Raw genomic sequence first — 13,643 nt, 5'->3', positions numbered from 1 at the left:
GCTGACGGATTTGTCATTCATGTTGTTTCATTAATTTTGATATGATGTTATTACGTATGAAATTAATTAACACGTATTCAAGATTCAAACGGTATCTCATAAAGTACCTTGTAAGGTATTTTAGGTATTAATAGGTAGTATGTGTTACACGTGCTTTGTTAATGCATTCGTTCAATTATACAATTCGTATTCAAACAATTCATGTACACTGTAAGAGAGAGGAAAAATGTACCTTTTTTTACAAAAACATGCACATAGATCACTTTAAAATCAGAATAAAATTTATAAAATTTAGGGTCTGTCAGTTTCACAGTTATGTCAGAAGTATTAAATACAACACAACACAATGACCCAACTTATTCAAACAATTATTACAGTTATGTTAACCATCAAAACAAGCGTGAAAATAAGATTGAAGATGTTGTTTTCTTGTTTTTCAAATGAGCGACTCTTCGTTCCGTTGACCGTAACTTTTTCCATACGAATTATAGCGAGTTTTGTTCACTAAACTCGTGACACTTTTAGGTCACACATCTCCATTATGTCGTGTTTGTGTGTTGGATTAGTGAAGTATGGAGTGCTTAGGTATGTGTATTTTACAATTATTTATGCTTTATGTTTGTGTACGCATACATGTATAAATTGGACCTTTATTTTACAGTCATTTTGGAACCCTTTAGGCTTTGCGTTTTCTGTCTCACGCCAACTAAAATATCGCGTTTAAGTCAAGCAGGACTGATTTGATATAGATCGTAGATGCAGGCGAACCGTCTGTCAGTCTGCCTGTCAACCGTCTGTTTGTTCTATGAATTAGAATGTCCACTCACATGGTTGCCCATCTATAGTGGGGGGTGGGGTGGGGGCGGGGTCGCCCACCTGACTGAAATAAGACGGAAAATAAAAATCATATTAAAAAAAATATAACTATTATCTTATTTAAAACGGTATTGGCATATTTTCCGCTATCAGGTATTTATATCTCTGTTTTAATCTCCGTAAAATGGCCACACGCACTGATGATATTGAACAAATCACCTGTACGAAATGAACGCGAATGATACCTTTGCAATAATTACGTCATACCCTACAGCACGAGAAATCGTGGAATCTGAATCATTCAGAAGCTTTCGATACATCCGAGTACTCGACACGCCTGCATTCTTACACCCACTTTGTATTCACTTTGCCAATTTTCACCTGTGGATGCATTTCCTATCGTGTTATTTCATCATATGTAATCGCTATCTATAACATAACTCTCCGTTGTTTTCTTGATTTAAGATATTCTGAGAATTCTTTTGAATAGGTTAATTTCAATTGTAGATATGACGTCTCGTAAATCTTTTTTAAATGTCATATTTTAGAAGAGCATGCTGATCTGATGAGTTTCAGTACGAATTTTGTAGAGTAGATTTATTCAACTGGGTCGGATCTAGTTTTCGTGATACTTGATAAGTCTTCAAATTAAAATATAGTATAAGTTCGATGGTAAGAACAGAACAGAACAGAGTTTATTTGACTTTAATCACGGTTTATCATTATACGCAAACATTTATTAAGCTAATAAGAAGAGTTATAATTGTCAAAATGTCTTTGTTTAATGCATGTAGTCTATTTTCTATGTTCTGATGAAAATCCTTTATACTCCTTGAATCCAGTGAGACGTTTTAATAAAGTTTTAATGACTTTAAGTCTTAAGTAAATATTATCTAAATGACATAGTTGCATCATTTTGTTAATTGTACTTTAGCCAGTTTCAAAAATTAAACAAACCGTTGTGAAAATAAAAACGTCAAAGGGTTTTCCATGTGAGATGTTTATACAGATTTAACGGTCGGCATTCGTGGTTACAACTGACTGGTGCATAAGTTCAATATCTGACTTATAATAGGTTAATTATGTGGGCAAAATTTTATTTTCATTGATTTGATTAAAAATACATATTTTATGTTCAACCACTTACACCATTTTCCTATTTTGGTTATTATTTATTAGAAAGTTCATTTAAGTTTAGAAATTACATAATATGTTTAATGATTATTCCCCTGTTTCCAACTTGACAGATAAGTGCAGGCAATTATCAATTGCCGTTATGTTATAGCTATTATTGCTTAAAGTAGAACACAGTTCATAAAAAAACCGTAGAAACATCTTGAATTTAATGTTCCTTCTTTTCAGAAATAGGCATTAAACAACAAAGTGCAATGTAATACTACCAGTGCGTTATATCAAGGAAAATATAGAATGCTCGCCTTTGCGCAAGCACGTTCATTACTGCTCTCAGTGACTGTACTCATACATTCATCTTTCCATGGAGCGTCTGAGGAATACCAGAGATTTTTGTTGCAGTCTTTGAAATCAGATTAGACAGATGGATTTATTGTGAGATGTAATTCCTTTTAACATAGTCATGCAGTGAATCGATCATGGGTAAAATCGAACAAAGTTAATCAACTGTAGAAATTTAGAGGTTGAGAACAGTACACTAATGACGTCATACCCGGAAGCAAAATTTCTCGTGCATAATGGTTCCCACGGAATCTGAATAATTCTATAATCCCAATGTGTTCTTGAATTGTCTGGAGTAGAAATATTTATTAAAACTGCATTGTAAACATGAGGGGCTTGCCCCTCGAGATAGGGGGTGCTGACGTGTCCATTTCACTATTTCGCATTTCAGTCTCAGAACAAACCAACCGAGATTGGTATGTGTTTAAGTTTGTGTTTTTCCGAATAATCACTATTCAATTTGCTCTAAATGATCATTTCTCCTTGATGTATATCACAAACCGAGACTACTTTGTTCATAATTAAGGTGTATGTTGTGTGCCTCCGAATGGTCACTTCTCCGTGATGTATATCACAAACCGAGACTTTTATGTTCATAATTTAGTTGTATTTTGTGTTCATTTCGAATGACCACTACTCCGGGATGTATTTCACAAAACGAGACTTTTATGTTCATAATTTAGTTGTATTTTGTGTTCATTTCGAATGACCACTACTCCGGGATGTATTTCACAAAACGAGACTTTTATGTTCATAATTTGGTTGTATTTTGTGTTCATTTCGAATGACCACTACTCCGGGATGTATTTCACAAAACGAGACTTTTATGTTCATAATTTAGTTGTATTTTGTGTTCATTTCGAATGACCACTACTCCGGGATGTATTTCACAAACCGAGACTTTTATGTTCATAATTAAGTTGTATTTTGTGTTCATTTCGAATGACCACTACTCCGGGATGTATTTCACAAAACGAGACTTTTATGTTCATAATTTAGTTGTATTTTGTGTTCATTTCGAATGACCACTACTCCGGGATGTATTTCACAAAACGAGACTATTATGTTCATAATTTAGTTGTATTTTGTGTTCATTTCGAATGACCACTACTCCGGGATATATTTCACAAAACGAGACTATTATGTTCATAATTTAGTTGTATTTTGTGTTCATTTCGAATGACCACTACTCCGGGATGTATTTCACAAACCGAGACTTTTATGTTCATAATTTGGTTGTAATTTGTGATCATTTCTCCGTGATATATATCACAAACCGAGACTAATATGTTCATAATTCGAGTGTAATGTGTGTGCCTCCGAGGGATCACGATTCCGGGATGTACTCATGCGGTCTATATGGATGTACCAAGTGTTGGCATTTCCTCGACTGTCATGTATCTTACTTGCAAACTTGGCGTTATATACCATTGAGCATTTCAATATATCACTAATAATGATTTTTGATCAATCGGCGTCATATCAGAAATAGTTGCCAACTCTAGTGTGTTTAATAGAGATTCCGGAATCCTATTACTCTGAAAAATGGAGAATTTCAAAATTAAAGTATGCATTAATCACATTTAGAATACAACCGACATGTTCATCCAATGAAAATGCAGATAGGTAACCATTAAGTACTAGGCCGAATCACAAAGAATTAGTGATTAACTTTCGCGGGGGTTCGGCATTTTGTGTTGACAATGTGTAACGGATGAGATAGTACTCTAAGACAGTTAGATGACCTGAAGTAATATTTAAATGATTATGAAGGGCTCGTTTGCTGCACTTACTCTGCCCAGCCGTACAATTTCTATATACATGCAGTCCCAAAGATCCGTGAGATCGGAAATTGCATTAGACTCGTGATATATCACATAATTACTATAAGAGTTTTCTGCCTATGTGACCAGACACTGGTCCCAACTTTGACGCCAGTTGCTTTCCCAGGAGATCCATATAATATCAGCCACTTTTGCAATGAAACAGTTCTGTTGTTTGATAGTATATACTCATCTTATTTTCGGACGAATGCCGTTTTTTTCGATTGAAATCAACATGTCCACAGATAATAAATTGACAAAAATAAACACCCTTTAAAGGAAATGTTTTCTATTCAGTTTTGTTGTTGGCATAAAAATCTATAATGATAAATAGATATATTCCATATCTGACACGCTCAATGTCTTGCTATTTCACACATCAAAATGGCCAAAGTTATGGAAAGGTTAGATGACATGAAGTAACATTTAAATGATAAAGAAAGGGCAGGGTGAGCGTAGCGAAAGGCTTACAAAGAAGGGTGAATACAGACCCCAAAAGATCGAACCAGTAGCTATCGATCGAATTTAATAACTGTTCATCATCGACTAAACAGATCGAAGAACACAAATGAAAACCATAATTGGTTTAGAAACAGTTAATAAATGAGATGACCAAATAATCAAAACGCAAATTAAACACTCCGTTGAAACAAGATGGAAATCTGCAGTAGCACTAGTCACGTGACTTATTGACGATTGGACGAGAAGAATAAAGTGGAATGTATTGCGCGAAAAAATGCAATTTTCGTTGGAATTCTAAATATCATTATCAATATCAATATCCATTATCAGAAAATGACAAGTTTCAGAATTTTATGCTGATCTGTGATTAATCTACATCCCCCGAAAGCATTTATAAGCTCGTATGATTGACCGAATAAAATGACAAGAAAACGCAACAAAAAGCCGGATGTAAACAAACTCTGATCCTCTTCTTTTTTCTCGCAGCCGAAATATACCGGTATTATCTGGTTGGCGAGCTCCAAAGAGAAAATGTTGCCTCTGGGATAATCAGGATGCTAATCTAACGGTTTTCATTTCATAATGCCAACAGGCCAAATTAGTAAGCATAATCAATTATAGTATGTATACACCTTCATCGTTCGGTATTTGCGACGACCATTAGCAACCGCAAATGTCAAAATGACGACACAGTTATTCCCGTCTCAATACCGAATACACACACGGTCGTTACCATCAATATACAAAAGGCCTGAAAAAGGCTTAAAATAAAAGGCTTACCCCTCACCTCGCCCCGACCCGCCCCGCCCCGCCCCGCCCCGCCCCCCATCCCCTAACCCCAAAGTATTAATGAATTGTGCCCTGCAGATGGTAACGACCTTTCGTAGGTCTATAAAAATATACTAACATCATAGACAAAATGAAAGATCAGAGCAGTGTTATATATTTTATAAACACCTTTTTAATTGACAAATTTGATTAAATGTATATCTGCCAGGATTATAAGGACTGTAAGGCTTTTTTGTAATATTTCTTTTATGTCTTCAATAGGTATCCACATCCGGCCAAAAAACAACAGCTGAACATAGGAAAATTTATTGTGTCGTTATTTTTAAGCTTTCACTACTAAAAGCATAACAAAGTTCCTAATCCAAGAAATGTATTGAATTTACTGTTCCTTATTTACCGAAATAGGCATAAAACAAAGAAAAAAGGGAGTCGTCTGCAATGTAAAGCAGCTTAACAGGATTTTGTCATTTTGTCTGCCTTTCATCTGTAGAGCATCAAGGGATACTTTTGCACGAGCCCTCAGTGAAAAATATAAATGTACTCGTACATTCCTTTTTCCACGGAATTTCTGAGAAATACCAGAACTGTTTGTTGCAGCATTAGAAATCGTACATCGTGATCAGACAGATCGATTTATTGTGATTTGTGCTTCTCTCTGAAGTTGCCGACAATTACGAATACGGCTTGCTGGTATCTGGTAAGGAGTTATCAGCACCAAGTGTATATCGTTTAATAGGTGAACAGTTTGCTGTTGATAATAATTACAGTGCACTAGAGGAAGCGTTCCGAGTCTAGACAGAGGACCATTTTGTGATATTACTGTTAGTACATATTCTAAGTGTTTTTAAGACATACCAGGGGATTCATTATTTGATAGTTCGGTAACATTTTAATACATGTATGTGATAACTTTCTGGAACAAGTTTTTCCTGAGCGCTAAAACACAGAATTGACCTTGTTATGATTGCCATTTACCAGACAATTATTTATTTATACAAATGATTTTGACAATATTTGAACTACACGTACTTTTGCATTCATCGGACGGATTCAAGTACCATGAACGTGGCAGGAAATAGTTCTACAGTTCAAGTAAAATATCCCTTAACTCGTAGATTTCATTTTTAATGTGAAATCGTGGTAAAAACGCAACAATCGGAAAAGTGGCTAAGAAAACGAAGGCTGCGAAAAAATACTTCTAAAGTGTCTGGGAAATATTGATTTGGATTCATTAGTTCCATCCTGTGTCATTCAGGTGAGTAAGGTCCTCCGAGAGTTGTTGCAATGCATGGCTTAACTATGGTGTATCGTCAGGGTCAGAGTAAAACGTTTAAAATGCTAACATTACGAATTTATGAATTCAATATAGTTAAATTCCATTTCATAGTGATGGTATTGTTGGGTGCATCGAAACTATACTCGGTTTAAAAAAGAAATAATACGTCATCAATGTTGAACGCGTGACGTCATAATGTGTTCTCTCTCTAGTCCGTGCGTTGTTTTCATATGGCATCGTACAACAACGATTTCATTTGGTTGACATCATAATAGTATCTATGAATAAGGTATGTGCAGTACTTAATCAAGTTAATGTAATCTAACTTTCAGTATATAAAAATCACATCATCCGGGCAGTGATACTTGTAGACCTATATGAGCTCGTTATGAGCCCCCCCCCCCCCCCCCCCCCCCACACACACACACACAGGTTCGGGGATATACCAGAGATAGCCGGGGAAATCGGCCGTGCTTTTACCTTCCAGGTGGCCCCAAAGTGCCGGGTGAATGCGGTGGTTTTGTACTCGCGCCAAAAATAGAGGCCTGGCCGGAAGTCAAATTCCCCGCTATTCCCGGGACCGGGGGAGGGGGCGTGGTTATAATTGAATGGTGCTTAAAGCTATTGAATGTTAAACGCCATGTGCACGTTGACGTTTAATTTGGAGTTGTGAGTGTGTGAGAGGACTCAACTCTCAAAACAGTGAAAACTATCACAATGTTAATTCATTGGTAAAACAACGAAATAGTATTGCTATTTCACTGTCAGATAGTCTCTATAAACCACCGAAAAAGCATTTAATAAACTAATGTACTTTGTAGTTGCGCCAAGTAAACATCAATGTAGTTTGTGTCTTTGTGGGGTTTTTTCTGTCCCATATAATCCTGGTAATTGGTATGTTTTGTATTCTGTCCGGATATTGGCTGTTGTCCCTGAGGTACGCGACATTGATAGGTACATCTAGGAATTGCATGGCAATACGGCCAAGACAAATTGAATGTTTTCGATTTCTCTGCCCTCAAAATCTTAGTGAGATAGGTTGCACAAGCGGATTCGGGAGCACACCCTTGGCGTGCCCCACCCCGTAAAATCGCCCAAGTTTACTTTTTATGTCAATATCGCAGAAAAAAGTAATAAGATGCGCTAAAAATGCACCCTTTCGGACGATAAATTGTAAAAAAAATATTCGGAGAGATACCCTAAGTCCCCTTAAAAATGTCAGTTTGCAGTACAGTATAATGCCTAGAGTCGGGGTCGGTCGGCAAACCGGAAACACACAATTTTTTGTTACGTCTTATTTAATCCTGTTTGCCAAGCTACGAGAGTACAGCGACCTCATTGTTGGCAACAGAAAATGTAGACATTAATTTACAATATTCGTAAAACAGGGAGATTTATACATCAACATGCGGAAACGTATCCGACTAATAGTTTTTGGAAAATACAGTATGTTACGGCAAACTTCTTATAAAACTTGACGGTGTATTTGTCTAATTATTACACCCGAAGATGGTTTACTATAATACATGTATTTTTTTGCATTACATACGTATATGAAAGAGTTCTTTAATATGCACCAGTCAATTGTAACCACGGCCCCTAGGTCCGGGGGTATACCGGGGATGGCCTGGGAAGTGGGTCGTGTTTTTACCTTCCAGGTTGCCCCGCAATGCCGGGTGAATGCGATGGTTTTATCTTCAAGACCAAAATAGCGGGGGTGGGCCTTACCTAGGGTCCCTTGGGTGTGGGGGCATTTGGCGGGGATTTTCCCAGCAGTTCATCCCCGCAGGGCGGCGATTTTACCCGGGCTTGACTGGACGGAAAGTCGAAGTCCCCGCTATTCCCCGGTCCTAGGGGGACCCTGGTGACAATTGACTAGTGCATTATCCGGCCTAAGGTTATACTTAGATTACCTGAAGTAAATTCCTAATGATTAAGAATGGGCGGAGTGCGAACGTTTTATCAATAGAGTAATGACTCTTGTTTACTAAAAAGTATACATAGAGATCCTTGTGTGTGATTCATCTCCAACACCTCTGGCTGGAAACTTCGTACGAGTGATTTATAATTCAGATTGTGTGACAATGAGTGATTTATAGCAAGTCTAGTGGTATATGCCGACAGCATCTTCAGTAATAGTTCTTGTGATGTATATTTGTTTTATCTGCCTGGATCAATAGCTGTCCTCTTCGTGCGGGAGGTAGTTTCATCATCCATTCTGTGATAGCTCTAGCAATGAATCGTTCATTCAGTATCGTAGTCACGCACATCCATTTGGTATTACACGAATAGGAAACATACATAGCTATATCAATCAGAACACCTTGGCCATTGTCTATCTCGAAGCTTGCTGGAGATGGCCTAGTTGTAACGATTGATAGCTGTATAAGTAAAAAAAAAACGACAGTCTGTCTTGAGCCAAGAAACCACGTCTTTGTATATTTCTTGGCAGCATATGTTACTTTTTTTTGTTAGAACATAATTGCAAAAGTCTTCTTCTTACATTGCCCAAGGTATCTTATGCCAGTAATGATTAATCCTGAACGAATTCAGCGTTCGAAGTAACAAAACATTCCGTTTAGCTGTTAAGTATAGTCTATGATATGCAAGGTATAATATGGTGTGTTGTATATTTATAAGCTGTTTGCAAAGTCAAATGTTGTTTGTTTTTTGTATGTTCCGCTGGTTTATAAAGCGTTATGAGTGAAATAAATGATATTTCACTGTTTTAAACATCGACGCGTACACAGGGCTGGGACACAGATCCGAACGATCCAAAAACATTCGACATACAATTTGGCGCGCTTTTCTGAAAAACTACATTTAACTGTCATTTATCATTTTTTTCAAAAAATAAACATATACTAAAAGAAGAATATTGTTGTTTCAGTATAAGATTGCAATATTTGTAACCAAGTGAACACAATTAGTAAATAGTTCGCTGGTGGCTATGCCCCTCGTGTCATATAGCTTTTGGTGCTCATTCGTTGCCATTTCACACTGGAACAATTATCATATATGTAATAGTTAGAGTTTATTTATGGTCTCCTAGACGATTATGTCAGCCCGGTGCCAACTTACACATTATGAAAAAAAATATTATGTTCTTAGTGTTTAGCGCGAAATGCCTTAATACTAAGCATGTGCGAGCTTCTAAATAACTCACTTGAAAAAATCCATTTGAATGACTGAGTGGAAATTTGGCGGTTATTATCGACAATAAATGGAAATGTGACGGTTGTAATCTAATTAAATGGATTTTTTGGTTGTCAGATTTCTTCTTAAGGATTAAATGTGAGTCTTTCCGGCGATCCTATTGGGGGAGGCATGCGTCTGAACACCAAAATATCATTTGTACAGTGCTTTATTAAAGTAAAACGCTTTAAAACAAGTAAATATTTCCTCTAGAAAAGGTACTATCAAAATGTGTCTTTTGTTTAATTTAAACTTTATTCATTTTATAACTATTGTGAAGAAAGTTATATTTACTTAAACTTAGTTCTTCTCGTTGGCACGATGTTGCGCGAGAGCGTGCTCTTGTGTTGTAGGGGGAACCGGAGAAGATGAAGAAAATCCACATTGTTCGGCTTGGCGACCACCAACCGAATTCATTTGAGCCCAGACCGGGAATCGAACCCTGGTCGCCTTGTTGAAATACTCGCTAAATAATGCGCTAACCGGACAAATACGTGTTTTTTCTGTCCTCTGTATGAACGAATCTTTAGATAACCAAAGCAAAGCATATATCCATATAAAACGATATTATGTTTATGATCGTATCGACTGTTTATGTTCTATTAAGAGGGATATACATTGCTTAAGCTAACGATTAGTTTTGACGTATCGATAACAATTTAATTGATAGGATCAGCCATTACTGACAAAGAACTATTTTATTTGGTGCCAATAATGACAGACAAACCCAATTATAACTGGAGATATTCCAAATGTCATTTTAATTAGTACAATGAAGCGTTTTAATAACTCGGTCAATGTGTTTTTATTTGCATGTCGTCGTTGAAAGCAAGAACTCAATATCTGCGTATATTTCTTTATGCAGTTCTTGCGTTATTGTACTAAGGTTACAACTTCTACAATACTTTCCCTATAGGCACTGTTTGGTAAACTGACTAAAATATTGTTCTAGATAAGTATAGTACTTGAACCGATGACCATATAGGATTACCTTTACCTTGTCGTAATTGTTTTAAAATGATAATTGACTAAAGTATACCTCTCTTAATTCTGGTTTATCAAGGAATCACCGGTCAGCGTTTATATTTACGATAGCTTTAAAGTTATTCTGATTTTTGTCAGCAGTCTTTTATCACTGGTTTCCATGCACTTTCGCATAAATTGGCTCGCTTGAAGAAAAAAAAGAAGTTGTCAAAACGTTCAATCTGTGAGAGTGCAGCTTTAAACAGATTGAAATTTTATAAATAGTGTATACATGCGGTTTCAACAAATGTCATTTTTTATCACATAGTTATACCTTTACAAGCTCTTTTCATTGCGTAAAGTTTACATTACCAAGATTACCATCGTTTTATAATTGATGGCATCGTCGGATACTCCCGATACACTACTACGCTACGCTGTGCTTGTGTACGGTCGGCGATTTGGCTAGGAAACTCTCGTTATCATGAATAATTGTACCTGAAACTTTTCCCTTCTTTTTTCTGATGAAAGCTGGAGTTGAACCGGGTCCGCATTTTCAGTACAATATTTAAATACAGCAGGCAAGACCACTCGGCCTTGGAGGCCACAGACACTGAAGGGTTTATTGCGGAAGATTTAATTGTATCATGCGAATTCATTGGAAAAAATATATCTCCCCTGCCTCATGCATATTCATTTAAACGAGATTTTGTCAGTCAATTGTCCCATGGCAGTACCGTGATTGCCGGCGATTACTTTATGGGGAAATGCCTATTATTCAGGTTCACACTCCAAAAGGATTGCCTGTCGCGTACGTTTGCTCTTATAAGCATATCAGTGTTTAAGGTATCCGACCCATAAATTAGCTGTTCAATTCAGTTCCATAACTAGCGTTCACGTTAAAGAAGTATGATGCCAGGGGTGTGAGAGTGGGCGTAACATAAGGGGGGGGGGGCTCCCTCAGAACGGAAATATTTTTAGTTGTCGGCAGGGGGTTTGGGTGTGTACTTGCCTACGAAAAACATAACAATTTCTAGCCCAAAATGGTGCAATTATTTGGGCGTAATTCATTCTCCTATATGGAAATGAAAAGTACACTTGGACCGTTTGGGGGGGGGGGAGGGGGTGCATGGATCCGCTGGGGATGCCTTGCGACCCTAAACAAACCCTAAAATTTGGTATCGTTTGAAAGGGTTATACCTGATTTTGTAGATCGTAAATACATTATTCGTACATTGATTACAGATTTTATAATTGGCAATGCCCTTTATTTCAACTGAAATTGGACGTAAACTTGGCTATTTTGAAGTAGTGCATACGTGTCTGTTCAATTATTTGAGGTATATGTTTTGTATCTTCTTTTTCATCTTATGGAACTCTTAAAAATTAAAAAAATAACAAAATAATATTGGGCAACCAGGCATTCAACAGTCATTTCTAAGATACCTTTAAGAAATTGCTTATACTTGAGTAAACACCAACAATATTTAAGGTTTTTAGGGGTCTACATTATAAAGTGTTATCTATCCACAAATTGGGCCAGCCACTGTTTATATCTACCGCTTCAACTCATTAAACTGCTGATTTGCTGAAATGAATGTATTGAAACACTTGATAAATACTGCCTTCTCATTGGACAAAATATAATGTTGATCACTGAATATAATCCGAATTACAAAGAAGGTAATCCAGTGAAAAAGTTAATAAACATTTATAATTGAATATATTTACGCTGGTTAAATTCTGTCAATACATGTATGCCCATTATACATGTTTTAACATCAATGTTTATACATGGCTAAGACTCGTCATAAATAAATATAGAATCGAAAACCAATCATTTTAAATACATAAAACTACCACTTACATTCAGTCAAATATTAGATTTAAACCTTTAAGGCTTTAAAGTACACATAAATATTTGAACGAGCTGGCAAATGTTCAAAATTTAATGCAATGCCAAGTTAGAGGAACACTCTCACAGCTTCAATGGTGGCAATGATTGTTTTTAAACTTTGTGGAAAATGAGGTATTATACTTACTTTTTACAAAGACCAACAAACAGCAATTGGCTGAAACACCTAGACATGATTGTGATGAGATCAAGCGCTTGAAAAAAAAATGTTTTCTGTACATGTTTCCGTAGAAAATTACTAAAAAAACTACACACAAGTATTATATGCTGTATGGTTTACAGTTTGTCAACATAATTTTGTAAATCAAAGCTTAAAATAATTTTCTAGTAAATTCCAATAGGACTGCTAACGCTTTTCGGCAAAATGAGCATAAAATGAGCGTTTTTTTTTTGTCATATATTTATGCATTTTCATATCTAACTCATTTGACTTTAATCATATATGATAACAAAAACATTTGATTTTGTTACAGATAAAAAAAGAATACCTTTATAAATAGCTACGTGGCCATTAATCACCCATTAAATGTGCCAAAACATCGCTAGTATTATTTTAAATACATGTTGTATACCTAAATCATATACCTTTTTGTTTTGATAATTTAAACATGATCATGCATTTAAAAATAATAATGCGTCAACTTATATTGTGCGACTATAAGCATTTAACAACAGTTCGCCAATTTGAACGTTTAATAATGTCTTACAATTAAAACAAGCATTTATTTAACACCTCGCCCCAAATTATTTTACAATACTAGCCCTTCACTGAAAACGTGAACAAGTCCCTTTAACGACGAGCCACTGACATGTTCATTGATTTTAATCGTCAGTGTGGCAATCTTGGATTAAACCTTAACATGGGAGCTTTTAAGCACCAACTGAAGGTAGTTACGCTTTTGTTTTATGCGATTTTGATGAATAAGCTTTA

General features: G+C 36.1%; 1 protein-coding gene across 5 annotated transcripts in view; it reads left to right on the top strand.

Annotated features, from left to right (window-relative positions):
* Positions 1-472: 472 nt before the first annotated feature.
* Positions 473-13,643, top strand: part of LOC128238725 (dual specificity protein phosphatase 14-like) — a 30,171-nt gene continuing 17,000 nt past the window's right edge. The window contains exon 1 of one of the 5 annotated variants that reach the window (XM_052954905.1): positions 473-585. In XM_052954905.1, the coding sequence (XP_052810865.1) occupies positions 542-585 (44 nt within the window). In that variant the 5' untranslated portion in view covers positions 473-541. Of the gene's footprint in view, positions 586-5,883; positions 6,619-13,518; positions 13,600-13,643 lie in introns of those variants that run through there. The other 4 variants (XM_052954909.1, XM_052954903.1, XM_052954906.1 and 1 more) reach the window with 4 other exon arrangements.

Source organism: Mya arenaria, chromosome 6 (assembly GCF_026914265.1).
Source record: "Mya arenaria isolate MELC-2E11 chromosome 6, ASM2691426v1".
Taxonomy (NCBI): domain Eukaryota; kingdom Metazoa; phylum Mollusca; class Bivalvia; order Myida; family Myidae; genus Mya; species Mya arenaria.
The sequence above is the reverse complement of the archived record's forward strand: the minus strand, read 5'-3'. Positions and strand labels throughout refer to the sequence as shown.